Source organism: Mesitornis unicolor, unplaced genomic scaffold, assembly GCF_000695765.1.
Source record: "Mesitornis unicolor isolate BGI_N332 unplaced genomic scaffold, ASM69576v1 scaffold48594, whole genome shotgun sequence".
NCBI lineage: Eukaryota > Metazoa > Chordata > Aves > Mesitornithiformes > Mesitornithidae > Mesitornis > Mesitornis unicolor.
The window spans coordinates 1-27348 of record NW_010180352.1 but is presented as its reverse complement, the minus strand read 5'-3'; the positions used below and the strand labels follow the sequence as shown (position 1 = coordinate 27348).

The 27348-nt window shown below is 44.1% G+C and overlaps 1 protein-coding gene across 1 annotated transcript in view; it reads right to left on the bottom strand.

Annotated features, from left to right (window-relative positions):
- The window catches only part of SEC31A (SEC31 homolog A (S. cerevisiae)), a 32462-nt gene extending 5928 nt beyond the window's left edge, over positions 1-26534 (bottom strand). Inside the window, exons 1-15 of the mRNA XM_010183067.1 lie at positions 26199-26534; positions 25859-26011; positions 24180-24413; positions 23510-23584; positions 21039-21089; positions 20120-20197; positions 17543-17618; positions 16698-16876; positions 14898-15024; positions 13787-13932; positions 12298-12471; positions 11585-11758; positions 8088-8217; positions 6749-7060; positions 1716-1774 (exon numbers count right to left, since the gene is read on the bottom strand). Of these exons, the coding sequence (XP_010181369.1) occupies positions 1716-1774; positions 6749-7060; positions 8088-8217; positions 11585-11758; positions 12298-12471; positions 13787-13932; positions 14898-15024; positions 16698-16876; positions 17543-17618; positions 20120-20197; positions 21039-21089; positions 23510-23584; positions 24180-24413; positions 25859-26011; positions 26199-26534 (2304 nt within the window). The remainder of the gene's footprint in view (positions 1-1715; positions 1775-6748; positions 7061-8087; positions 8218-11584; positions 11759-12297; positions 12472-13786; positions 13933-14897; positions 15025-16697; positions 16877-17542; positions 17619-20119; positions 20198-21038; positions 21090-23509; positions 23585-24179; positions 24414-25858; positions 26012-26198) is intronic.
- Positions 26535-27348: the final 814 nt, after the last annotated feature.

The following is a 27348-nucleotide window of genomic DNA, read 5'->3' as shown; positions in this document are numbered from 1 at the left end:
ACTATTGGGTCATTATATTCAGATCTGTGTGTCTTACTTTCAAGGGTACGTTTTTGTCCATGCAGTACATAGCTCACTGCTAGCAATGTGCACCAGTAAAGCTTCCAAAAGCCTATCAAGCTTCTGGCAAACAGGTTTGTGCTAAGACAGATTATAAGCGCATTTTGGATTCATCCCTATGTATCTGCCAGTCTTTACACAGAGGCATGTCAGAAACATTTGGTAGAGGGAAGAAACAACAAAATGAGCTACTGACCTCTGCTATGTGTCATACAGGGATCCAAGCAAAAGAAAGAGCTCCCATGGGAATGTGCATGTATCTTTGGGTGTGCACGGAAAAAAAGGAAAGATTACAGATCCCTGAATGCTATTGTAAATGAATGATGCCAGAATTAAGCTAGTGGTTTGGGACAGCAAGAAAAATATTCCCAGTACACCACCACCAAAACCAGTTATAAAACCAATGAATCACCCATCACACAAGTTTACAGCTGTAAGATCTTAGGTGTAAAATACTTGCAAATTATGCTGTAGCTTGAAATGCAAGACAGCTCTATTTTGCAACAGCCCATGTGGTGAGTCATTTTATAATATCCTAAACCACCCCCTCATACAGTGGACATAAGGGAAACAAACACAGAAACATTTCTGGCAGAGGTTTGTTAAATACTCAACCGGGAATGCAACAAACACGACTCCTCATTTAGAAGGGAACCATCTCTCAATCCCTGCCTACGGCAAAAATTCTGGCTGTGACACATACACACAGAAGTAGCAAAGGCCATTTGCAGAAGGCAGCTTCTGGAGCTCTCAGGCCCAGTTGTTCTCCTCACTGACTACTTCCCTCTTTCTGCCCAAGAGCCTGAAGCCCTGAAAGGCAGCATGCCAGCTGCTGTGTGACAAACGTCCCAACACCGGGGCACTAAGGAGCACACAAAATGTCTCCTTAATCCATCCTCCAAAAGCTGCTTCAACTTCAACTGCAGAGACCAAAACCCAAAGGTTGAGGGAGACATTTGTCTTTACTTTCACCCTGCCTGCTCCAACATTTTTATTTTCTCCCTGTACTGTACACACTCCAGACTGATTCCTGCTTCCCAAATGTGCAAGGCTCAGAGAGCGGCAAATGATACTGACTGCTGTGGAGACAGGCAAGCTAAAGCAGCACCAGGGGATGAAAAGGCTCCCTCTGCTCTGTGCCAAGCATCCCCAGTTATTCTGTCCTGTTGCAGTCTAAATCTGTTCTACAAAACTACATTGCCTCCATCACAAAAATTGTCTTACTCTCAGCAGATCTCTCAGGGTCAGATCCTTAATCAGGATAAATTGCCTTCAGCTTCAGGAAAGTCAGTAATCTATAACAATTTGCACGGCCTCATCTTTTTGCATAAGAATCATCTTCTGCCAAACTCATCTGCTTTACTTCAGATGAAAATAGTCCAAGGTATTTTCTTCCCTCAAACCAGGATCAATGTTATTAACAACCACAACTTTAGCAAAAAGCCACCATCTCTTTAGAGGCTTTAACATTTTGAGAGAGATAATGCATACTAGAGAGGCACAAAGGCCATTTCTGCTCACAAGGTGTAGTTTTTGTTTCCTGCTAACCCTTCTTGCTACTTCTCCTGCCAACAAGTTTCCTCAGGAGCAGCTTAAGTTACTGCTTTTCAAGTGGTCAGCACTCAATTGTGTCGAGACAGGATTTCCTTGAGTACCTTCTTCTTCTTGGCAGCTCTGTTCAGGGCAGGAGGGTCGTTCCAGCCATTCTGAGGCCCTGGGACAGAAAGGAAAACAGAGACTTTAAGTACCTTGGAGGAGGGCAGGGGCACCTTCTTGAGCTCAGCTGGGCCAGCTCCCATCACAGCTCTACCCACAGGGACTTGGTAAAGCCCGCCCTTGCCTGCCTGCTCCTCTGCCCTTCACTGGGGCCAGAACAGCTTCTGTGCCAGCCAGAGCCTCCCAACACCCCAGCCACCCAACCCTTTGGGCTCTGCATCTACTGCACAGCTTTGGCTTCTCAACCAACTGTTCTCAAGTTTGACAAAAGCCAATTCCTCCTTTTATTGTATTTTATTTTTTAATAATTAACTTTTTCTCTTGCAGGAGAAAAACTCAGACACGCCTTTTGAAAAGGCAGGCAGTTGCCCACCATGCCCAAAACACTGCTCTGCTACAGACTCCATGTGTTAAGGCAGCTCCACAGTTACTGGTGAAGGTTTCTTCCACCCCTTTCACATCAGAAGAAATGAGAACCGTTTTGAACTTTTTTCCCATGATCACTGTAACATTATTACAAACATCAATCAGCAGCAGAGATGTCAGAAATCAAGGGTGAATAAGAACACCACCAAGCTGCATCCACCTCCCGAGAGGCGCTGCTGTGATTGTGTACTGTGATGGATTTATACATGACAGTTGCCCAGCAACACAACACAGAAAGAAGAGGCATAAGAGACAACAGGAGCCTTAAACATTTCAGCCCAGATTTACCCAGCCACCATGGAGACACAAAGGAGCCATAAACTCAGGCTTCCTCTGCCAGCGACAGCAAGTTTATGGGTGCTTTGTGCCCCGAAGTAGAGCAGAGTTTCTGGAGCAGAGTGGCAAATCAAGCTTTCTGCACCAAGGACAATTTGTTTGAAACTGGAAGCAGCAGGGACGATATCTGAGCAGATTCACTCCAGTTCTGGGATGCTGTTCTGTACCAAACCTTCTGCTCCTCCAAGAAAGAACGCTCTGTGCAGCTGGAAGATTTGTATACCAAAGCTCACATGTGTGCATTAGAAATGGTTCCCATCTCATCACAGAGCGTGTGTAATTGGGACCACAGCATTATATCTCGCTATTACCGTGGCCTCACCGAGTAATCAGGATTTATTGCGCAATGCCACAAAAAGCCAGCAAAACCAAATCCCTGCTCAATGGACTTTTTCACCAGTGTTTTTCACTTAGCAGATGATGAATTCACCTTAGACACCAGAGTTTAACATCACTGCAGAATTTGCTCAATTTATCTGAAATTTCATTTGTTCCTGAGCTTTTGTTAAAGAAGTTCCACATCCAGAGAATGGTAAAGGGGTAAATTAAAAACAATTTTAAACCCCTTTTTACTTCTGATTTCTTTTTAACCAAAGGAAGTGCCATTCTCAACAGCCATGTGCCCCAGGGGCTCCTCTGCTCCTCATCCAGCAAATCCCTTCCCAGAGTGTTTCTGATAGAGGAAGTTCACTTCTGCAGCACTGATAGTGGCAACACACTAAGAAAATCTCCCACACCAAGAAAATTAACTGCTGTTCATTTCCTGGAATAATTTGCTTAAAGCAGCATTTGTTTCTGTGATTAAAAACTCCAAATATGTTGTTATTGGTTTTAATTAAAGAATTAAAAATTGATTTGATTAAAGTGTAATTGGCAAACAGCATCACACTTGATGTTCTCTGAGGAACATATGCATTATTGATGACTGTTCAATTAATGTCATGTAGTGGCTGTAATTATTTTCAGGTTAGGTGGTACCTAGTTCACCTGCCAAAGAAGAGGCCTGGTCTTGAGTTGGTAGGCTTTCTGCAGATAAAAATGCAAAGAGAACTAAAAACATACATTTTTCTTTGAAAATAATAAAACACTCTAATTTTTGATTAGCAGTTTAGTTTCAGTAAGCACAAAAAGTAATGAGAAAAAAAGGTCAAACCTAATTACAATTACAATTTAGAGAAGTCATTTGTTCAAATCACCCTCTTATCTGCCTTCCCCAAAAACAGGCCTGTTGCTCTTCCCATGCAGTAAATTTTGGTTTCTAGTTGATTTGTTTCTAGTTGTTAACAAATGTTGCAGAGTCCTGGCCCACTTTCTTATCTCTTTCAGCGTTCTCATTTCCTATTCCTACCAGTCAGCGCAATGGACAGATCATTACTCACAGCAACAATCTTCTCACCATCACTTTACCATTTCAAAAAGCTTTTTAGGAGATGCTGAAATTACTTGACTTCAAGGTGGACAAAGTATTCTCCCAAATCAAGGCGCTCCCTCGACTGCATCCAGCACAGCAGAAAATCCCAGCCATGCTCACATAGGAGCTTTAACACTCATGTAAAGACTCATTGCCTGATCAGATTCAACAATAAATCCAAATAGGAAAATACAGCCCAAATAGCCTTTGACATTTCAAAGAGAAGAGGAACGCTAGGGATGAGATAACTCCTGTCCCTAGGGTTAATCTGATGCCTTTATCGTTTTGGTGCAAACCCTTCCCTTAGCTCAGAATTGCTCTATCAGAATTTCAAACAAGATTCAAGACTCTGAAAATTAAAACTCCCTTGGAAGCAGGTTCAAAGATCTATTGCAACACAAAGCGAGATAGGTTGAAAATGAAATTAGATGTGGGCTTTCTTGCTTACTGGAGCTCCAAAAATGGCAAAATGTACTGATGGTATGTGCATTTGCAAAAATCAGAAGATATTTATAGAACTGCTCCTTTTTTAAGTACATCTTTAAATCCAAGCCAGTTCAAAGGCCAGCTGCTTTTCAAGACTTCAAATTTGAGGCCTTTTTTCCTTCTTTCCTTACCCCTGCCTTCTAATGAATCACATTTGCAAAGTGAAACATGGTATTCCCAGACTAGATCATCATCACACACAAAAGCACACAACTTCAAAGCCAAGATAAGCATTGCTACATGCTCTGCACCAGAACATTCAGAATTACAGATGAGATCTACTTCTGGCTGCAGATTTTTGTAATCCTGTGGGATCTTATGCCAAGGTGCCCTTCACTAAGCAATACAGCTACCCTGGATAACATATTGGTGGTTAAGCATATTAAGCATGTACACTTTCACTTCTGCATTTACAGAGCAAGTTTTTTTTCTTTCTTGTTGATACGTTTTTTGAAAGGTGCAATCTAAAAACTGGAAGAGGACAGAGTGTGCTCTTTGGATACCTCTGTATTTTTTTCCATAGCTCTCCAGCCGCAGACAGCAGTTGTGTGCCAGCAGCCATGAGCCACCTGGCCTCAACACCTCTTGCCGTGCCCTGAAGCCCATTCCCTCCATCTCAGCCCAAGGCTGGCATTTGCTAGGAATCAGAGATGATGCCCATGTTTGGGTTCCACAAGAGCCTGCCAGTGATGCAAGTGCAGTAGTAAAATGGGTAAGAAAGAACAGTTTTCTTGCTCCTTGCATTTATTTGGACATGTAGAAGCTATGCTGTGTTATAATGTGCTGCTTCACATCCCAGGCCCAGAACCCTCTCCCTCTGCCCAGTTTAAGTTTCTCTGGCTTAAAGATACAAGTTTGACACGCCCTGTTACATGGGGTCAGGAGAGGTCACAGCACAGAATCTCCAAGAACAGAGAGGACACTGAGTCTGGCTGCAGGATGCAGGTAAAAAGGTCTCTTACCCCCTTGCAGCCCTGGAAGCTGCACAACACAAGTTATCTCTACTTTTTTGACAGAGCAAAAGACCATTTTTTTTTCCCCAAACACATGAATGTTTGTGTGAAGACAATGACACAAGAATGGGCTACTAGGCTCACAGACACCAGGAGTACCTACTCATAGAAACGCTGCTGCCAAGACAAAGGCAATATGCCTTTTCTGCACTGCATCACCCGGAACAGACTTTTCAAAGAAAAGAGGGAGTCACAGTGGGGTCTTTATGGCCTATCAGCAGAGTCAGCACCCCTGGAACATCCCTCAAATCCTGCCTAATATTCCCGCCGCTTCCTGCTGGTCCTTGACTCTCCAGCTGGACCACCTGTATGTGAAGTATGTTTATGGCCAGATTGAGAAAAGGACTGCTCATACTTCCTCCACAGCCTGATATATGCAAAGCTGTTGTTTCACAGGCTAAGTGAAGAGACAGGTTTGTTATCACAAATAAGGTCACTGTCCAACAGCAAAGTTACATTCATGCAGTCACAAGGAGACAATGGGCTTACATCTCAGTGCATGCTTTCTCACCATGCTTGCTCACCATGCTTGCTCAAACATGCTCTTATCTGTCAGCCACACACACATGCTTTTGATTAACATTCAGGAAAGAGAGACATAAAAGCATTTCTGAACCACATCTGATGATCTTTTAAGGCATTCACAACTACAGTAAATCCCATTGTACAAAGTGGTTAGGGAAAAATAATGGAAGGGAGGTGATGCCTTAGGAAATGCTGCTCAAATTAAACATGCTGCCAATCCTGGGCTTGAAATACCACTCATAAACCAGGGACACAGTGACAAATTACATTTGCAGAATTGCTCCACAAGGAGAATTGGGATCATCTTCTCTGCAGCAATTAGGCTAACTTGCTCATTTTTGTATTTTGCTCTCCAGCCACATAGCAGGTTTTGGTGCCAGCCTCACAAGGTTAAAACTGTGCCACCATCCATCCACAGCCATATGACAGCCTCATAACAGGATGATGCTGTAACACTGTGTCCTGGGCAGGACAAAAGCTTTGTGTTTGTGGCAAGGTCTGATTTGCAAGAGAGAAACAACCACTCACACTTGAATGCTTAAAGCAGCAACACGGCTCTATCATCGCTGGATGCATAGGAAGATGATGTGTTTTAGAAATGCTTTGAATTGACCTCTAAGCACAAGCAAACTTCGTATAGGTGTTCATAAGGAAAAGGTGCATGTTTAACTGAGTGAGTAATAAAGCAAACCCCTCCCCTCCCTGCCTGCCCCCCCGTCCAAGCGCAGACCTGTTCTCTGGGATGCAGGAAGGTCACTGGTTGCAGGCAGAGTACCTGTTGGTCCAGTAGGTAATGCATAAGCCACGGAAGTTGCTGGAAGTCCTGGCCTGCCATGCGGAAAGGATGCGCCAGAAGGAGGAAGAGGTAAGGAAGAGGTGGGATTCAGGCTTGTTGGGGAGGGTTGAGGCTGCCCGGGGTACAGTGGGGAGGGCATGGAGTGGGCAGGGGCAGAGGGTAGGTAGGGAGAGGTGGTGTTAGGGGCAGGGTTTGGGTAAGAGGCTGAAGCAAGGACAGCAATAGGCTGCTGAGGCTGATAGAGAGCTGGTCCCCCTGTTCCACAAGAGTACTGCTGTGTGGCCTGATATGCTACAAACAGGGAGAAAAGAGATTCAGTCAGTGAGTTCGTAACAGAGGAACAGGTTTCATTTGCCACTGCTTCCTTCTCCACCTGTCCCTCCTCTCTCTCTGCCCCTTCCCTCTCAAACCACTTACCTGCCCAGCCAAATCCCGGCTTCCGCAACTCTGCCTGCACATACAGGACTGCTCAAAACCTCAGCCTGCCACTGGCAGTGGGGAGCCAGATAAAGGACTGTCTTGGCTGCAAGGACTCCCACTCTTCTCTTCAGAGCCACCATGGCCACTCAGAGTGGGGCTGGGGGAACAGACACTGCTGGTCTGGCTGTTTTCTGGACCATCGCAATCCTCATGGTGCCTCTCTCTCAAGGAAGGGAAACCTCTGCCTCAAGTTTGCACAAAGCAAAAGACTTCCTTGGCCTAGGCCAAGGAAACGAATGGCAGTCTCTGGAAGTCAATGCAACCTCACACCCTTTCACTGTGGGCTTTGCAGCTTAACTTCACTGCCTCTTCTCTGCCCATCTGTGCCCATTTTTTCCAGTCCCCTGCTTTGAGTGTGTCAGTGCTCTGTCCCTTTCCCTGCTCTACCACTGCCCTTGTCCCTTGTCTCCTCCTCATCCCTTTTCCCATCTTGACAGAGTCCAAATGAAGACTGGATTGGCCCAGCTGCATACAGATGAGTTGGGTCCCTCTTTGCCAGGCCCATGCAGCTTCTCCAGGACTCACACTGGGGGGTTTCTGACCCTGACACACCCTTGGGAAGGGCCAGCTGAAGAGCAAGTTTAAGACCTGTTGGCAGACACCTTCTCAGTAGAAGAGACAGTGTCTGACAGAGGCTGCCTGATGTTTTGACTCCACCAAGAAATGACAATACTCAGATGTCATCTTAGAAGTATTTTTTCCCCTAAGAAATGTGGGACTGGCTTGGTCTGAGTTCTACCAGCCCCAAGAAGGGGACTCGCTATCCCCAAGTTAATGCAGCCTCATCACCTGGCTGGCCCACCTGGGTGGGAGGGAAAGGGGAGCTGCTGCTACTCACTCTGTGGGTACGTTGGCCGAGGCCCTGCTTGAGAGTACATGCTGTAATTGGAAGATGAGGCTTGCGGCGGTGGCATGTTGGGGTTAACAGCACCTGGCATGATAAACCCTGGAGGAGGTGGGTTGTCACCCTGTGAGAAAAGATTGCAGGAAAAAGGGTAGGGGGAGATAGGATTTAGTCAGCAACGGTAACGCAACAGTGAAGCGGAATTATAACAAAACAGTCAGTTCACATTTCAAGGCCTGAAACCACATTCCCTGGAAGACCCACCAGCACAGGGGCAAATGCCTCCAACCACTTCAGTGCCTCAGGGCTCCCAGCGTGACACTGAAAGCATAGCCTGTATGTACAGTGACTTCAGCAGCAGCAGCGCAGCATATACTTTCCTGGCACAAGAAAGAGGTCCTTGACAGCACTGCCTGTTACTCAGGCAGTCTGAGAGTGCCCTGCCATCCACAGCTTTCAACTACACAACTTAAATGTTAACTCTGAAGCTTCCAATTTCCACAGGAAATAGGGAAAGGAAAACTATCACAGTACAAATATACCAGTGTGGAGCAAGGGCTAGGCTAGGGGACCTCGGGTCATACTAAGCTCCCACTTAAGGCTTTCCAGCGTCATCCATCTGGGCATTGGTGAATTAAGTGTAACATGAGACACAGGAGCACAGCCAGAGCACATGTGGAAGCTGCTCCTTCCACCTATCTGTACCAGACTGTCAAGCACCGAGACTGTGCTGGGGGACGTATCAGGGTAGAGCAGAGGCTCAGAGAGGAATAATGAAGGTTATACCTGTGTGTCAGAGGGACAGCCTGCAGGAGGATGGCTGGGAAGGGCAGTAGGAGTTTTGTTACTCCAGGTAGTGACAGTAGGGGCAATTCTAACCTGAATCGAACAAAGAAATACCAATCATGGAAAACAAAACAATAAAGTCTGAAGGGCTGTACAAAACGAGATGCAAAGAAGTGAACACAAAATGGTTTGCATGCTGGCACTTGTAACACAGCCATAAAATCACAGAGGAAGAAGGAAAATTGCACTCAGGACAGACAAATCACTGTGCTCTGGAGCCGAAGCAAACCGCGGAGTGAAGATGAAGCACAATGGAGAGGCAGCTACAACAGGCTGTGGAGTGAGTGCAGTGTTACACATGCCAGTGAGACAAGTTTGCAACAACAGTACTATTACAAAGCTTTTTTCATCACAATTTCCTCTTGCAGAAGCTCTCCCCAGGCATGACACCGAGCATCACTAACAACAGCCGGAAGTCCCAAGTTCCATGTTAAATTCAAATATACTGCCTCACACAAAAGCAGTTTGTTTAAATCACACTTAAGGTGAATTAAAAATGTTTAAATCTGATATTCAGCTCTTGTACATGCACAAACACACATCTTAATGCTAACTGCTTCCCAGCTAGTCTCCCAGAGATCCTTTCCTCTATTTTCCTTCTTTGCCACTCCAAAGCCCTTCAGCTCCATACAGCCACTACTGCCTTCCTGACAGGGCAGAAAGAGAGAACCTCCTTTGCCTGAGACACTCCTTAGCAAGGAGGAGTGCTGCCCAGCAGTGGGACGCACAGCTGAGGTCAGGAGCCTGATACCCCACCTGAGTGCAGGCAGAGGCAATGCTACAACCCTGAGGTCTTGGCTGGCTCAGCTGGCTTCAGTCTGTCAGTCTCCAACCCTGTGCAGTGCTGGGCTCATGGTGCATTCAGCTGTATGACTGCTATTAATGACTGCATTACTCATCACTGGAGTAATCTAAAAGAATTTTCCATCCTCTTTCAAACTTTTTTTTTTCAGATGAAAAACAAGGTTCAAAAACATATGCTGAAAGGAAACCAAGTTTTAAATACATATTTCTGTTTGGGACAGCAATTAAAGAAAGGCTACCTCAAACTTGAATAAGCCTCTGTACACACTTTCTTAAAAGTAAAACAAGTATCCCAGTACCCAGTATGTCATTTCTTCCCACTCTGGTTCATCAGCATACCACTGGGCACCTTTCTGACATGGCACTTGTCTGCTTCAAGCCCTTTTTGCTGAGCATTAGCTCCCTGGAGATCCAAGAGCACAGGGATAACTCAATCACAGTGTGCTCATGGGGTTGTGGGGCCTTTTAATCATGTACAGGGCTTGCTCAAATAATTGCTTTAAGTATTCCTGAAACAGTAGGACAAAGAGGGAACTGTGGCTTAAAAGGCATTGCTAAGATGTCGCCATCTAGAGGACAGCTGCTATTTTCCACAGCCAAAGGGAAACAGCAGCATTGCTTCTCAAGGCAATTCATTGGTTAGAAGGAGGAAGGTAAAAGACACAGGAAAGAATAGCAGTGTTAATTATTGGCAACGATGCATTTAAAGTCATACACAATGGGATGAAGGCCTTGCCCCTTCTAAAATCTGCCTTGTTAACACCCTGGAGAGAAGGTGAAGGCATGCAGAGACACTGATATCAAGAGGGTGAGAATAAAGCCCGACTTCCCCCCTCTTCTCAGCTCTTTTTGCTTCCTGCCCCCATTTTTCTGGCAGGCAGTGCCTGAAGGGCAGCACTGACAGAGGCATGCCTCTGCCTGTGCCCATCTCCTCTGTGTAAGGAGAACATCAGCAGCACTAACACAGCTCCGCTCTCAGAAAAGCCTAGCCCAGAGTCCCTGCGTACAGTGAGTCCAGCTGAGCTCCAGCACTGTGCAGAGGGATCAGGGACTTGGTGATGCTCTTTAAGTAAGCACACAGCCAAGGCTGCCAAGCACACCACACTCTGGTGATGGCCATCATTCTGACAGAGTGTTGCTTTTAATCTGGAGATAATAGCAGGGCATTTGCCTCTCCCATTTCTCCTCTCCCTCTCTGCACAGCCCTCATCTCTCTTATTAGTCCTGTACTCCACCCAGTCTTTCTCCTGGCACAGCTCACTCCCAGCCTATGCCTGCCTCCCTGCTCCTGTCCCATCCCCTGCCCATGCTGCCTAAGCCCCCTCAGTGGCTGGGAGGTGGTTCACAGCAGGCTGTCTTCTCAACTGCCAAAACATGCCCGCAGTTTGCTATTGCTGCTGCTCAGCAACTTCTGCAACCAACATGAGAGCTGTGGGGGAAAATAATCAGCCCCAGAAAAGGCTGGTAAGCAGCATGAGCAAACCCCAAGGCTTGCAGAGATGGGAAGACATTTGGGACTATGAGAGCAAGCACAGAAAAATCCTGCAGCATGCTCTCACAGTCCTTCTTGGCTCTGAAGGACTGGCATTTTCAGTCAAAAGGGGAAAACACCTAACTTTCAGAAACAAGCTATCTGACAAGGTGTTTAAGGGATGTTTCCAGATGAGGAATAAAGAAGGCATCTGTACTTACTGAAAAGCAGCACCAGTGATTTTCATCACAGGGCTCTCTGTGGAGGTGTCATAGCCTCAGCTCAGATCACGAGAAAGAAAAAAAAATCCTCTATCCATTGCTCTCCAGAACGCAAACATGTTCCTCTCTCACTGCTAAAAACCATTTACCTGTTGGTAAAACTGCTGGCCTGGAGCCTGGGGGCCTTGCATCTGTCCAGCCACAGGGCCAGCTTGTCCTTTGGGCATGGGCTGTCTCTCATATGGTGCCTTGAGGGACTCCTGCCCCCCTGGGAGCTCCCCTTGGGCTCTGGAAAGCCTGTCCCGTAACATCATGATGTTTGGCTGCAAGCACAAAAGAACAGCAAAGAAATGTTAACTGCACTGCCTGCCAAGAGGCGGACTGGTCACACACTGATGAGTTATCTCTTGGAAGCCTGCTCTGCTATGTTTGATCGGAATAAGACTTTTATGCACAAGACATGAGGCCACTGGGACTGCCTTATGTGTACCTGCATCATTCCCAAGCCAGCCTGCCTATGAGTGACAGCTGATGGAAGATAAAAAAAAAAAATCAAAAGAAAACCACCAACCAAGTGCCAAGGTACATGTTTCACTGTCTGGCTTGCAGCAGGGACAGCTGCTCTTTTGGTGGCCACTAGATGCAAGGACAAGGCTGTGAAACAAAGAGGAAGAACAAGGACATGTACTTCTGTCAGCTCAGTGAGGCCAATGCAGGAAGAGGAGAAACAGTCTGACCATCGCATCTCAAGGTACAATTCAAATGGTAGTCCTGCTGGCTAACTGCACCATGCAGAGATCTTTGCTCAAAGTGTACCTGCTCACACAGAGAGAGGAAGTAAAAAAACCTGAAGGTCCCATACCTGGTTGGTGTTCACAGGGAGGAAGGTCAAAGCCGCAGAAATGCTGCCCTGGGCAGCCAGGAGGTTCGCGTACTGGCTCATCTTCTCAGCCAAAAGCGCCCCAACAGCATTAGGGTCCACAGCCTGGGTGAGCTGCACGGCTTTGCGCAGGATCACAACCTTCTCTATCAAATCCTGGAAGATCAGGAAAAAAATAACTACAAGTGAGAACAAGGGGGTGGAGTAGGCCCTGGCTAACAACTGTTCTGAAGGGCTGCTCCCAAATACCAGAGCTGGTCTTGACTGGGTTTCCTTCTGTGGCTAAGTTATGGGAACATTTTCTGGTCAGCTTTCTCATGTTTTTCTTATTCTCATGCTATTATATTGGAAGCTACTGCAGATATCAACTTGCCAATATTAACACGTAATCCCTCTTTAAGCCTCATAACAGATTTAATGAGAGAGTACCACACACAGGATTTCAACCATACATCACTAATAAGGACTGTTCACTGTCTGTTCAATAATACATTTGTGTTTTTCCCAACAAATCAGTACTTCACAAAAGGCAAGTTAAAAAAACAACAAAAAACAAAGAAAAGAAATCACAATAACCAACAGCTTCTACAAGTTTCAGCAACTCCACATGATATTAAACAAGCAGCCTAATTATGACACTGACAGTATTTTTCAATTTTGATGTCAGAGAGAGCAAAGCAATGCAATCAAAATGAAGGTAAATCCATAACAAAGTCACTGTAATCAAGAGACTGAAAAGTAATTTTGATAATTCAAACCTGGAGAGAGATAATATTGTGATGTAAAACTCACATATACTCCAGTTCCTTCAATTAACTAAACAGAGACTCACAGAACCATCAGGTAACATTACTTTAAGTACTTTCTAAACCTGGTTCTTCAAAGACACTGAACAGATGGAAGAAACTAAAATTATACTATAAAATAAATTATTCAACTATTGCTTCATCTCACTGCCATCAATCCTCCTATTCCTCCAAGATACAATGTATTTCACTGCTGGAAATCAAACCCTGTACGTGCAAACCCCTAGAGAAAACTCTTCTTACAGTTTTCTCTCCAGATGTAACTCTAATTTATTAAATTTCTTCCCCTGAACATCCAAGACATCTCTTCTAAAAGCAAAAATGTCTAAGCATTCCCCTATTGCAAAAGATACAAGAATTTGAAGCCCCTTCTTTACCAAAACACACTAAGCCCCCACAACTACTGTTTCAACTGGAAGCATACTAGCAGAACTACCTAAAGAACAGAGCAGACACTAGGGCCATCATGCTTCACAACACATTTTCCAATATCATATTTATGTGTTATTTCTATGAAAGCCACCCATTCCAGAAGGAAAAGTCTTGTATCCTGAGATACATGTAGCTATCAGACAGCATCAAAGCTCTACATTAGATCATTCGATTAAAGAGCCAAATTACTGCAGTGTGTTACTTCTAACATATTTCTTAATAGAATTACCAACCTGAAGGTACAAGGGGCTGTTTCCATTCTGAGCTTTGGTCCAACAAGCAACAAGTTTTTCCACGTTGCCAGCACAAATGTAACAGAGACAAGCCTGCGTCTGCAGAAGACTGTCCCCTTCAGTCTCCAGTCTGTTACCCAGGAGATCTGGGAAAAATACAAACAAAGATGCTGCTGCTGAATCACTTCAGAGATTCCTCCATCACTGCCAAGGCCAGGGAAGCCAGCAACGCCTGTTGTGTCTCTGCTCAGCACAGTAAGAAATATTGCCTCTGGGCTCCATTGGTGACATACTGCGGTGTCAATCACAGATTCTCTCATGGGAGCCCAGGGCACTTCAGAGCCAGCTAATGCTATGGCAGCAGGGACTTGTCAAATGTCTGCAAACCTGAGACGTGTCAGAGGGGGTCTGTCCGTCTGCTGGCATGATAAAGAACAAGAGGCCAGGGCTCTATTCTCCTCTCTGCCATGCACTTTTTGCAGTCCCTCATTTCAGGAGCACAACCTGAGTGTGCAATCAGCCAAGGAACCACAAGCAACAAAGCTATGATACTGCTCTGGGCAGATGCGTGTCAAAATGAGCCTGTATAGCTCCGTAGACAGAGTGGATGGTGTTTGAGGGGCACAGGGGTGGTCAGACACACAGCTACTGGCAGTAAAACTTCCCTATGCAGCACTTGAGGGCAGGCATGTTCACTGCCCTCGAAAGGGGACTTCTTCCAAGAAGCCAAAATTGCTCTTGGGAAAGCAGAACGAAGTGCTTCCCTGAAACATTTCCACTTGCATCCCATGCACAAATACCCCAAGAGACTGGTCCCTGTCACGCCAATATCACTGTTACCCATCTGGAAACCATAAGAGATCAGCAGCTGTGCACAACACAGGTGATGCCAGGACACAGCTGCTCACAAAGGTCCCCCTGTGCCCAGAAAATCAGGGAACATACTGGGAACACAGCACCCCAGAGGTTCCTCTCCTCCTCTGTAACAAGATGGAAGAACTAAACTATCCACCAAAGAGGCATTACAGTAATTTACTGGAAGGAAGATAGCCATGGCAAAGTGTAGTTTTGCTGTAAGTGGAATAAATTACAATCTGTAAAGTGTCCTTACCGCAAAGGGCTGCAAACTCATCTGGCCTGGCGTAAGTGAGCACAGAAGCCAAAGCCTCTCTCCAATTCTGCAGATCACAAGATTGCACAATCTCCTTCCAGTTCTTCATTACCACCGCAGTGATGAGCTAGACCAGAAGGAACAAGGCCACAGTTAAGATCCTGGTAAAATTTCCTTTCTTTTTTAGGACACAGTATAATTTGCATCTGTTCAAGAGTACTCATTCCCAGTATATCCAGGGTCACAGCAGATACTGCACTGCAATTCATAAGCTGCACAAGAGTACATTTTACTTCAAAGGAGTTCAGTGAAAAATCACAAAACAAGCTCAGATAGCACAGACAGGCCAATAATTCTTGCTATAAGATGTGCAAGAAAAGAATGCACAAATCTCTGCAAACTGGGATTACTGCAGATGGTTTTCAGCTCTGTTTTTGCAGGTAAAGTTAACATACCAAATACTTACATCTTCTACACAATGCCTAGCAAGGGGTATGAATTTTGTTTGGCAAACTGTTTCACTTGGCTTTAAGCTCCTGGCCTCAGAGACAGACCAGTGAGGGGCAGTTGAAAAGGCTGCTCAAAGAAGCAAGCCGGCAGCTACATCAACCTGAGATGGTTGCTGCATCCCTACTCTGTACCCACACACAGAGGCTGCCTGTCCATAAGCCCTCAAAACAAAATTCAGTTTCTTCCATCTCAAACTCTGCCTCTGGTTATTCTGCTTCAGAACAAAGAGACTTGGCAGCTGTGCTGCTACTGAGTGAACAAAGCCCTTGTCATGCCAAGACTTCAAGCTCAGAAGCAGCTGAACAAGCATTAAGCGGGCAGCTTGGAACCAGAAGTGAAAAAAACCAAACCCAATATACTTGAACAACAAATGCAAGGTCCCAACTACAAGGCCACCACTCTCTCTTTAGCACAGGCACAGATAGCTGGTCAGCTCTCCACAAAAATACCTTTTCCCAAAGTACGAACTGCACTGAAGAAGGTATTTCCCAAGCACTATAAAATTTTCTTTCCTATGATTAGGCCAGAGGCAGGAAAGGAGCTGGGGGCAGGGAAAGAAATCCTGCAGTCTTAATACTTAAGATTTTCCTCTTTTCACTTGTCTACTACTACAGACGCAGGTTGTTACTATCTCAAACTGGACTGCAGGCGATGACAAGAAGAATTCTGCTTACAGACTCTAGCCTGTGGAGCTGTACGGCCTAACTCTCCAAGTGACTTGTGCTTTGCAGCCTTCAGCCTCACTTCAGGAAAGCACTTAAGTTGAAAAGAGTAATAACCAGCTGGCCATAAGATGCTGTCTCCTAGACAAAGAGTGATTGATTTACCCTGGGCATACTTAGCTCTCTTCCATGCATGCAGTGAAACAAAGCATCAGCAAAATCTGTTAAGACTGATTAACAGGCAGAAATTAACATAACACTACTGGCACTAAGCATGGGTCCTGTGTGATTCTTGAAAAATGGGACAAGAGACTGAAATGCGGACTGCTTAAGATATTTATCTATCAGTGAGAATCAACCAGTATACATGCAACTCAGACACATTGGAAACAATGTAAAGACTACTCTTCTTCTGTATTAATATCCAGGTAGTGTGCCTCTTCTCTCCTTACCAATGCATTAAAAAGGAATAATAGAAATCCTTCTGCTCTGAGATCTTGTGGATGACTTTAATACCTATTAGCTTCTCACAGAAATAAACATAAAAAATGGCAAGAAAACGTATAAGGTAAAAAACCGAGTTCTCAAAGGTGTTCATGCAGGTTGTTTCTTAACTGAGAAAACATACCCTAGTAATTTTGCTCTGCATCTTCGCAAAATACTTTTCCTGTGTCCTAGAAAGCAGCTCTTGTCCACCTGCGATGGCCAAGATAATGGCATCAGCCATGCGGTTATCGTGCAAGCAGAGATCTACTGCACTCTCAAAGTTACCAGTCAGCAAAGCCTGGGTAATCAAACCGTCCACATCTGCAATGAGAGAGGAGTGCATTTTCAAGTGATGTCACAAGAATTATTTAAATATGCAACAGCAGGTGATTCTGTCCAACACTGCACAAACTTCTCTGCAAACCAGCCTGCTCCAGGCAGGTACACGGATGCTCAAGTTCATCTCCAGTTTCAAAATACACTATGGTCACAGACAGATCAGGTGGGGGCACTGTCAAGCATCACTTACCTTGCTGCAGAGCAAGATGCTGGTATATATATCATAGGCAGCATCTTTCTAAATGAGCTCTGAAACAACTATCCTGTACACAGTGCCAGAAAAAGTAAAACCTAGACAGGGGTCAACAGCTTCTGTGGTGCTCAAGATCCCATGGAAGATTCTGTACAAACTGCGAGGTTGGCATTTCATGACAGATCAGGTGTGTATTCTTTTATATCAAAAATCACTCAGAGTAGCTGCATTTCAGCGTTTGGGTATAAAAGTGCTGTATACTTCCCTTTCTTTCCTACAGAAGGTGTATTTTCAAGGGCCTTAAGACTGGTGTGCAATGGATGGGAGTTACAAAGGCAAGTCATGATAATCCTCCATGATCTGTGCAGAAATCACCGGACCATGAGTATCAACATCAGTATTTATAAATATCAGCACATACAATGAAATGAATAGCAAGCTTTTTTTTTTTTTACCTCCAGTAACAGAGATGTTAAACATCTTCTTTGCAGATCCCAAATCTTCAGTTTCTTGTTTATGGTCCTTCACCCTCTAAGAGTAAGGAAAAGCACAATTTTTGAGATTATGTAAGCAGTTGGAATATACACACACATATAAAAAAAAAAAACCACGGTTCTTGCATTGGAAGTTAAAGATAGACCTTCAGACTAACAGTCCCCTAAGAGATCATTAACTCAGAAGAGCATCCCTGTCATTTGTTAGAACACTGCTTCAGCACAGGATAATCAGCTTTCCCTGGTGCCTGCACAAAGCCAACCCCTAAACACACTGAGAAAAGTCTGGGGTTAACAAAGAACCTCCAGTGCATGTAAACACCCTATTATAAAATCCTTGTTCTCACAGACCAGCGTGAACTAATTTTAAAATAGATACCAAGGGGAAAAATGCTCTGGAAGTTCCAGATTTCTAACCACCAGGGAAGGCTTATTGCAAGCACAAGTGCACATACCTAGAGATCACAAATACCAGCAACTAGATACCTGGATCCTGCATACTGACTTGCGTAGGTGCATCCATGCACAACCACCCTCAAAAGGGTGCACCCACAACCCCCTCAAAGCAAAACAACAGCCGCAACCAAAAATCAGAAACCTTTTTCCCTTCCTTCCTCTTTTACCTCCAACTACCACCAAGAACAATCCACCATAATGCTACCTAGGTTTCACTTTGATCCACATAGGGTTTCAGCTCATCCTCAAAACACTCAGCACTAGGCATATACTTTAGTCTGATTAAACAAAACACATGAACACGTCCTTAATTTTCAACACAGAAGTCCAGAATGTGGACATAGGCTTATGCACTTTGCATTCAGTACATGCGTGCTCAGCAGACAGAAGCTGCTTTTTCATAAAACTCTGTCAGGAACTAAGATAGAGAGCATTTCCTGCAAGCACTTGGATTTTGGGATTTCAAATGAAACTTTTCAGTAATAATAATACCACCACCACCACGAGGGAAATCTCTCTCCACTATCCATTTTCACAGCACAGCCTAAGAAGAATGCAGAAACTGTCTCACAAACTGCCTCCTCCGTCATAAGCCAGTGTATTAGTACATGCAGTCAGAGCTCTAGAGTCTGCTGAGAACACCCTGCTTATGTATTGATCAGTGAAACTGTTCTTCAGAGGATGAAGGACAGGTACACATTCAACCAAGAACAGGCATTTGGGACAGGGAGATAAGTCTAAAACAAGCTTTGTTGAAACAAGCCTCATGAAAGGAGGCAGTGTCTGGAAAGTTATTCTGCTGTCAGATGATGCATGATGTGTGCTTTGTATCAGCTGAGAACTGTAACTTGTCACAAGAATGATGCGCCCATCCAGTTACCGTACATATGTGACAGCACTCCCCGATTCATCATTGGTGGCTTCAGACCAATCTCACAAGTATTTACCACCAATATTTACTGCGAGGCTAAGGTCATGTTTGGCTATGAAGTCTCTCCTAGAAGTCACGCTTGTTATGAGACATCTAGTATCTTCATAATTGCATACAGCAAAATCCTTATGCAGTCAGATACACGTGTCTGCCATTATAGTAACTAATGAAATAACAATCAAGCACCTAACCTAAGGACAGCACACAGGCTGCTATATGAAGTCAACAAGTGCACCACTCCAACATGCATAAAGCACCATCCTCATCTTCACAGACAACAGCAGACAAGCACCAAGCACAGGTTTTAGCACAGGGAACATAAGCAGTTTTGGACTTACAGCTCAAATTTTAACCAAAAAAGGAGACTAAGGAATGGAGAAGAATGAAGCTGGCTTGTTTACACAGCAATACTTGTATTTTCAGTGCTAATAACTTCACATAGCAGAGGCTGGGCTTCATTCAAATTATAGACCTGTCTCCATATTTGAAACACAGGCTGAAAATAACGCTGCTCAAATGGACAGGTATGAACAAAAGCTGCAGGATCCCAAAGGCAGATGTGGAGCACAAACTGCCTGTGATAAACCTGACTGAACTGTTGCAACAGATTTTCCTACGGCAGCTAGATACCAAAGCCCTGATGCTCACTGTTCAGGTGCAAAGGGTGATGGATGTCATTGTGATGCCAGTTTGAGCGATGCAGGGAATGAATGTTTCCCCTTGCCTCCAGTATCACAGCTGCATCTCTGCAAAGGGTTATATGTAGAAACAGGGTAGTAATAAGCTGACAGCTTGATAATCAACCCGAAGGAAGGAAGAAAGGAATGAGGAAGGGGAGGGAAAAAATATGTGGAAAGCTTTAGTTGTGGCAGTAGATCATTTAGTATGCGTGGCATACTGTGGCAGAAGAAAAGTCCTTGGGTCTGCTGCCAAGTGGAGTGATACAAAAGGAGCTTGTTCCTCATTGCCACAAGATTCATGTGACAACTGAGGCTGATGAGGAAAAAAAACAGTCAAGCAACTTAACAAGAGCCCACATTATTTCCTTACGTTCTCAGCGTGAGGAAAAGTCAACAAAATGGAACGCTGTTAATAGCAACAAAGTAAATACACAGGAGATCAACAGGGTTCGTTAAAAGGGCAAGAGATACCTCTCCCAAGAACCGCTCCTCTGTAGCCTGGCCTTCATCCCCATCATTTGGCACAGATTCATCAGATTCTGCAGGAGCCTTAAGCATAGAGAAAATGCAATAAAAAAAAGAAGAGACAGCAACAAAAGAAATACTTTGCACTGCAGGGTACAGTCACCTTCCCACCAACAACAGCCAGAACCAGACTGCAAAGCACAGAAGTGCATTGGCAATATAGGAGTATGACAAATATGGCAGAGGCCCTCCATTTCCGTTCTCTCCATCATTACACAGTACCTATTGCTGTTTTCATCTTACATGCCTCAAAATGTGCAGCAAAACTTTTCTTTCCCACAAGGCAACTACAGATGGTATGTGAAATGTGTAAGGAACAAGAACAATGCAGTCCTTGTTGTGGACTTAGGTCGCTGCAATTAATGGGCTGTGCATGAACTGTATTTATCACTCTTGCAGGGAAGTGTTATGGGACCATACTCTCAGTCCTGCTTTTTTTAAAGCCTGGGAAAGGTGCTGCTCTTGCATCCAGCTCTGAAGTCCTCAGTACAGGAAAGACACTGACCTTTTGTGAAATGGGTCCAGAGGAGGGCCACAACAATAATCTGAGGGCTAGGACACCCTTCTTATGAGGAAAGGTTGAGAGAGTTGGGGTAGTTTAGCCCAAAGAGAAGGCTCTGGGGAGACCTTATTTGCAGCCTTTCAGTACTTAAAGGGGGCTTATACGAAAGATAGGGACAGGCTTTTTAGCACCTTCAGTATCTTTAGTACCTTCATCCTACTGCAGGTGGGCATTTGTCACATGCTGGGTTATTTGTGACTTATTTTCAGACAGCTACCAAGTGAAAGAAAAATTATTCTTACTTTGCACATTACCACAGCATTACAAAACTAAATGCAGAGTTGTACACGTGTGTTTACTTACCTCTCCCAAGTCGCCATCGGCAAGACTCTCTTTATTTAGAGCGGATGTAATCTAGAAAACAACCAAGACTGGTTAAGTGCCCTTTTGTTTTAGAGACAGACCTCTCACTGATTTCTCAGACTGCAAAGTCGGCAAATGTAGCTTATATGTTGTTTGCAGATCAGTTAACATGAAACTAAAGCCATTTCCTTTCCCAGCTTGGTGATGGTTTTACTGCTAAGCCCTCTGTACCCCAAGCTCTGATGGAAACAACAGCTGCTCTATGCCTTTAAATCTTTAATTGGTAAATCAAGAGTCTCAAACCTCACTAGAGCTGCTGAAAATCACAGTAATAAAAGTAATATCAGAGTATGCAGGACAAAATGCTCTGTCTGCTCTGATTAGGGAAAATGAAGTGGTGACAATCCTGGTGGAGCAGGGAACCTGACAGGAAGCTGTGGTTTCAAGCACAGCAGGCATAGGGCTGTGGTCTAGGATTTTCCAAGTTATGGAAGAGTTGAAGTGCCCAGCTTTTACTGCTTTGTAAAGCAAATCATGACTTCAGAATGAATTAGGGCTCTCAAAAACGACAATTTAATATAGAGAGTTCAGAATATATAGGGAAAATACTACTTTGGCATCTGGGTGCCCGGATTTCCTAATGCTGCTAATAACATCTGGTTTTAGTCTTGAAGATTTTATTTTACCCTTGCAGGCCGGTTTTCTTAAACTCAGCTCAAATTGCTGGAGATTGTTCTTCCTTTTTTAATCATTAGTTTACAATAGAAAGGAGAAATCCAGGACTTGTCTCGCATATGAGAATCACAGGTTTTAAGAAGACAAAAACAAAACACCACATTCTTAAAAGCTTATTCCAAGAAGCTGAATTCTCATCCTACCATAAGCATATCATCTGGGTATCACAAATTTTCAGATGAGCCATTCTGTATTGTTTCTTGACACTAAAAAACCATGGATTCAACTTCAGCATGGAATGCTTTGCTGAGAAACAGCTACGTGAAAACACGGCCTCAAAGCTCCTCTCAAATATTGAAATATTAATATTGTTCTTCAAATATTGAAATAATGGGTTTGGCCCAGCATTTTAGGCAACTCAGTTCAGCTACACCTCTTTTACCAACTTCTCCCCATGCACAGAGCAGATCAACCCCAGAGCAACAGCACCAGTGGGCTCTAGCCTGCAAGAGGCCACTCTGCAAGACCACCACTAAGTCTCATCTGGATTTTCTGTGATCTGCTTTTCAAAAACAGCATTTCCCTTGTAGTGCTTGCCTTTGACTCATGCGACAAAAATTTAGAAGCTGAGGACAGACTATTAGCAAAACCATGATTTTGTCTGTAATCATATTAAGTTTCCCTAGGAGGCCATTTAATTCATAACCATAATGATATTTTTTGGAACAACTCTTTGAAAATAAAGCATTAGTTTGATACAATGAAAATTAGTCAAACATTCAAATCCACTGAATTGGAACGGAAAAAATACTAGACAGCTATTGGGTACAACATTAAAAGCAACAAAGGGCCAAAATGCACAGTAGGTATACTCCTGTAACACCAAGATAAGAATCTTCTTCCAACTTGGAAGGAAATTCTATACTTAAGTGGCTTTCTGGTAATCCAAATTTTGCCATTCCAAATGTAACCAGGTTTAATCTTTGTGTTTAGTTTCATTTTTTGTTTGGTTGGTTGGTTTTTTGTTTTTGTTTTGTTTTGTTGTTTTTTTTTAAAGAATGGTGTCCCACACAAAAGAAAGACTGTTCTCTGTTTTCAAGGTAATTAGTTAAACCCTGAAGACCACTTCCATGTTCTTCTTTACAGAAAACCTAAAACCAGATCAGATTCCATGATACTACAGTAGAAAGATGTCATGTAACAAAGTTACATGAATAGGTAGAAACAACAAATATGAAAGCTTCTTGATGGGTAAGAATTGCAGGTCAACATTGGACAGCCAGATGTAGATATGCCTCTGAAGTCTGTTGCCTGCTTTTAAATTTTCACTGAACATCCATATTGCAAGATGACAAAGCTAATAAAAAGGACCAGCAAAACCAACTGTTTGCTGTAAGAATTCTGAAGTTACTTCAGTGTTTTTTATCTAGACAAAATGTAAAGAGCAGAAGATTTCTAGTGTCCTTTGGAACAACGGAATTCCTTAATTAACACAAATATTCAAGTAAGCCATGTTTAAACGAGGCTCTGGCACCAGGAGTAGCAGCTGTATCATGGCTACTAGGAAAGCTGCAGCACTAGTAAATACCATCTGCTGGGAAACGCACTGAAAGTAATGTTGTATAACAGTGTTTATTGTATTGAACAGCCTGTGGATACTGGCAATTGTTCTTCAAGCCTCACAGGTAAATAAGTACTTCAACCATACACGGCGCAGTCAATATTTTAGGCTATACTCTGCACATATATTGATCAGTAAAGCATTTAACACAAGTGCAGCTTAAAGGCACATTTACCTTCTTCCTCAGATCATCTTTCTTGTATCCCAAGAGCTCAAGGTATTTAACACGTGAATCTTCTTCAAAGTTCACCTTTTAAAAAACAGAAGTTAAAAAGAATATATTTCAATTCACAATTTCTCATTTTCCCCCTCACTGGCTTTTCACTTGACTGGCACATATTACCCAGTGAGAGCTAGTGACCGTGGAGACTGAGTGTAATAAAAAGAGAAATGAAAAGGTCTTCAGTGACCTGGGCACCTGAGCAGGTAGGCAAGACTTCAATCCAGTTACTGCAGGTCAACAGTTTGCTTATCTGCTTCACTTCGAAACCTCTAAGTGTTCATAGTGAGTAGTGAAAAGCACTTCTAAAACTACCCCAAAGCTTTATCCCTTCTTACCATTAGCTCCCTGGACAAAGAGGTACTGATGGGGGATGACAAAGACACAGGATACCTTCCCCCAGGCCTTGGCTTCTGCCATGATTTCACATGAATGCTGCTCTGAGGACCCTCTCTCATCTGGTGGGTCACGTCCAACAACAGGGTTTATGGGCACCATTCCCACAGCCTACCCTTCTGGTTTCCAGCATCTCTTCTGCTAAAACACCATAATGTGCAGAAGGAATCATTTCTGCACTGGCTTTCTGGCTCAGTGGGGAACTCCTGAACTGCTGTCATCCTGTTACCTTTAAGAAGGCCCACACGCTTTTCTCAAAGTCAGCTTGGGCCATGTCGATTTTCTTCTGGCAGTAGCTGACAAAGCCTTCAGACTGCACAGCATCCTGCAGCTGGTTCGAGCGGGCCAGGAATTCCTTCTCTGTAACAACCTGGCTCACATAGACGTGGTGATGCTGCTGCTGCTCAATGCCTAGCTGCTGTTGAGACTTGGCATTCTCAAACGTAACCAGCTTGCCTCCAAACTGGAATTGAGACACACATGCAGCATGTAAGAATGAAGTATACACTGGAGTGTATATGAAAAAGTAAGCGCATACACATATATATGCACATGAATTCATATGGTGTATATATGTTTATCAACCAAAGGACAAACATTCCCAACATAAACTCAGGTTTTTTTCCCCCACCACTCCATGTTTCTATGCATGTAAGGAGCTTGCTGGATAAATGGGTGTACACTTAGTAAGATTTATGAACACAGCTACTCCTGTGCCTATGTCTTCTCAGGTGAAAGACTCTGACCAGAAAATGAGAACTAGGGTTGTGGGTCTGTACAGTGCCAAGCATCAATGGAGTATTTAATGATATTGCAATGTAATTACCAAAGAATAGTATGCATCGTTAAATAAATGCTCAAACATGATGCATGCCCTGCTCTTGGCAGGCTGTTTACCTGTTAAAAGCCAACTGAGAGATGGGCAGTAAATTATATCATCATTTGGAGAGAAAGAAAATCAGTAGAAGAAAAAAAATGAAGAGGGGGCTTATAATGTTATTTCATTCTGTAGCTCAAAGTTAATTTACACAGGCCAGTCTAAAAAATGACAAAGTCAGCACTACAAAAAGCAAAAAGTCTAGCCATGAAAAATGATGGCAGCTGTGTCCTGGAAAACCAGGACAAGTAAGGGAATAAACAGCATTATAAAATGACACATCAGTCAGTGGCTAGGCAACCTCACCTTTCTTTGATGGGAGAAAATTGCATTTAATTTGTGCAAGAGATAGTGAATAAGCAGGCATATGATGCTGAAAACTGAGCAGTATTTTGGCAAAGAAATCCCTTTCAAGTGGATAGGCTAAAACGTTCAGGAGTGCCTTAAGAAATGGTCTATGGGTCTAGAAAATAAGCCGAAGGTGAAGCCAAAGAGCAGGCAATTCTGCTCTTACAAAAAGTAGGGCCTTGCTACCCTCTCACTTAGCTCCTCTGCAAGTCAATCAACCATGGAGGAGCCTAGCCCTACAGCAACTCCATCAGAGCTCACCTAGTTCTCCACCACACTGACTCAACGTGACAGCTTCAAGCTGCACTCATGTCTCAGATACTTGCTCAGTTTGGTTCCGTTTCCCCCTCCCAATGTATATTTGTTTACTACAAAGTAAGCACTGCACTTAAATAAAAGCAAAGCCCTAATCCCAAACCAGAAAAAAACAAATGGGCACTACTGATGACACAGTACCCCCTTGTTTCTTTTTCCCAAGCATTTTTTTTGGTCACATTCTGCTGGCTTTCTGTCCCAGGTGCCCAGCCTGGAAGCTGCCATGCTCCCACCACCATGACAAATGGAGGAAGTTCTCCCAGGGTGGAACACAATGCTGAACTCCTCTCTTCCTAAGTGTTCTGCAGGTGCCACCACTATCTCCCTCCCTGCCTGACCAACCATGCCCAGCCTTGTCTCCTGCTTACTGAGAACGATGCTCCCACAGGTCGCCGGATCCATTTGGGTGGTTTCTTTAGGGGCAAGACAACACTCTGTGGGGCAGTCTGCTGGGGAAGCTGCAGAGGTGGGAGAGGCTGTCCCATTCCAAATGGATCAAGGTTCCCAAAAGAGGATGAAAGCTTCCATAAAAAAAGGGGGGAAAAACATTAGTTTATTGGAGATATGTCACTTAACATAATCATTTATTTGCACTGGATTGGTACTCCTGCAGCAGGGCTGCAGACAGCCACTGAAGACTTCCCACAAGCCCATGTTTTCCCCTCCCACTCTTTCTGTGAATATTCTTAGCTGAACATTTCTCAATACCTGGTCAACTTGCTTCTGTCTCAAGCCATCCGTGCTGCCTCCCATGATGGAGTAAACACTGATCCGCCCATCAAACGAAGCTGCAGACAAGACAGCGGGGTTCCTGGGACACCACTGGATGTCAAAGCACCACTGTGTGTTCATGGGCAATTCATACAGCACCTGGGTAGCAAAACCAAGTCCCAAAAAATCAGGGCTTTTCTCAAACGCCACATCCAACAGCTGCAATTCTTCTGCCTGCCCTGAGACTGGTCTGCTCTTCTTGCTCCCCAGCAGCCTCCACGTCACCAAACATACTAACAGCAGGTAAACCCTGACAATCATCAAACAGGACATAACCACACACCACTGCTTAATTTCTTTCTCCTCTCATTAAATCTTCTGCTTCATCTACACAGCACAAATTACGCAGGCAGGTATGTCTGCGCTGCATGTGCAACTACTGATATGTTCCACTGCAAGCTGTAAACTGCTGCTGGTATTTGTGCCAGCTCAGTCAAGAGATCTGGCTATCTCTATGCACTACATGGAGACATGTACAAGCTCCAAAGTAAGTCTGTTTTTGCAGGAAAATTTAAAAAAAGTTGAAATCTTTACTCAGGCCAGATGGTCTCTCCTGCCCTGAAAGAGACAAGCCCACCACTGCAGCAGACATTTAACTATAAACTGGGAGAAACTTCTCTTTGCTTGTCTCACAAATTTTTGCTCAAAGACCAAAATGCTAACTGCCTCTCTGTCTCCCAGGAAACTGTTTTTTATTTTTAATGCAGACATGTAGCACGACTCATCCAAATGTAAAGCCATCCTAACAGTACAGGATTCCAGCTCAGATAACTCATTTACCACTCCACAGCTTTTGCACTTCTGGGACAATGTCTGAATTTTAGAAACATTTCTTGCTCTGTCCTCCAGGATTATTACCCACTGCAGTGGGCCTGAAGCCCTTCTCATGATCTGGGGGCAAACACTTAAGCTGTACAAAAAAAGGATCTGCATATCCTTTGAAAGGTATCCTCAAGCCTAAAAGGGCAGAGTTGGAACACTCACAAGTGGCTCTCACTGACCTGCCACTACTGTAGTAACAAAAATCTCTCTGGTCTGGATAAAAGTTTGCCAAGTTCTTTGCCAAGTCTTGGGAAACAGGAGAGGT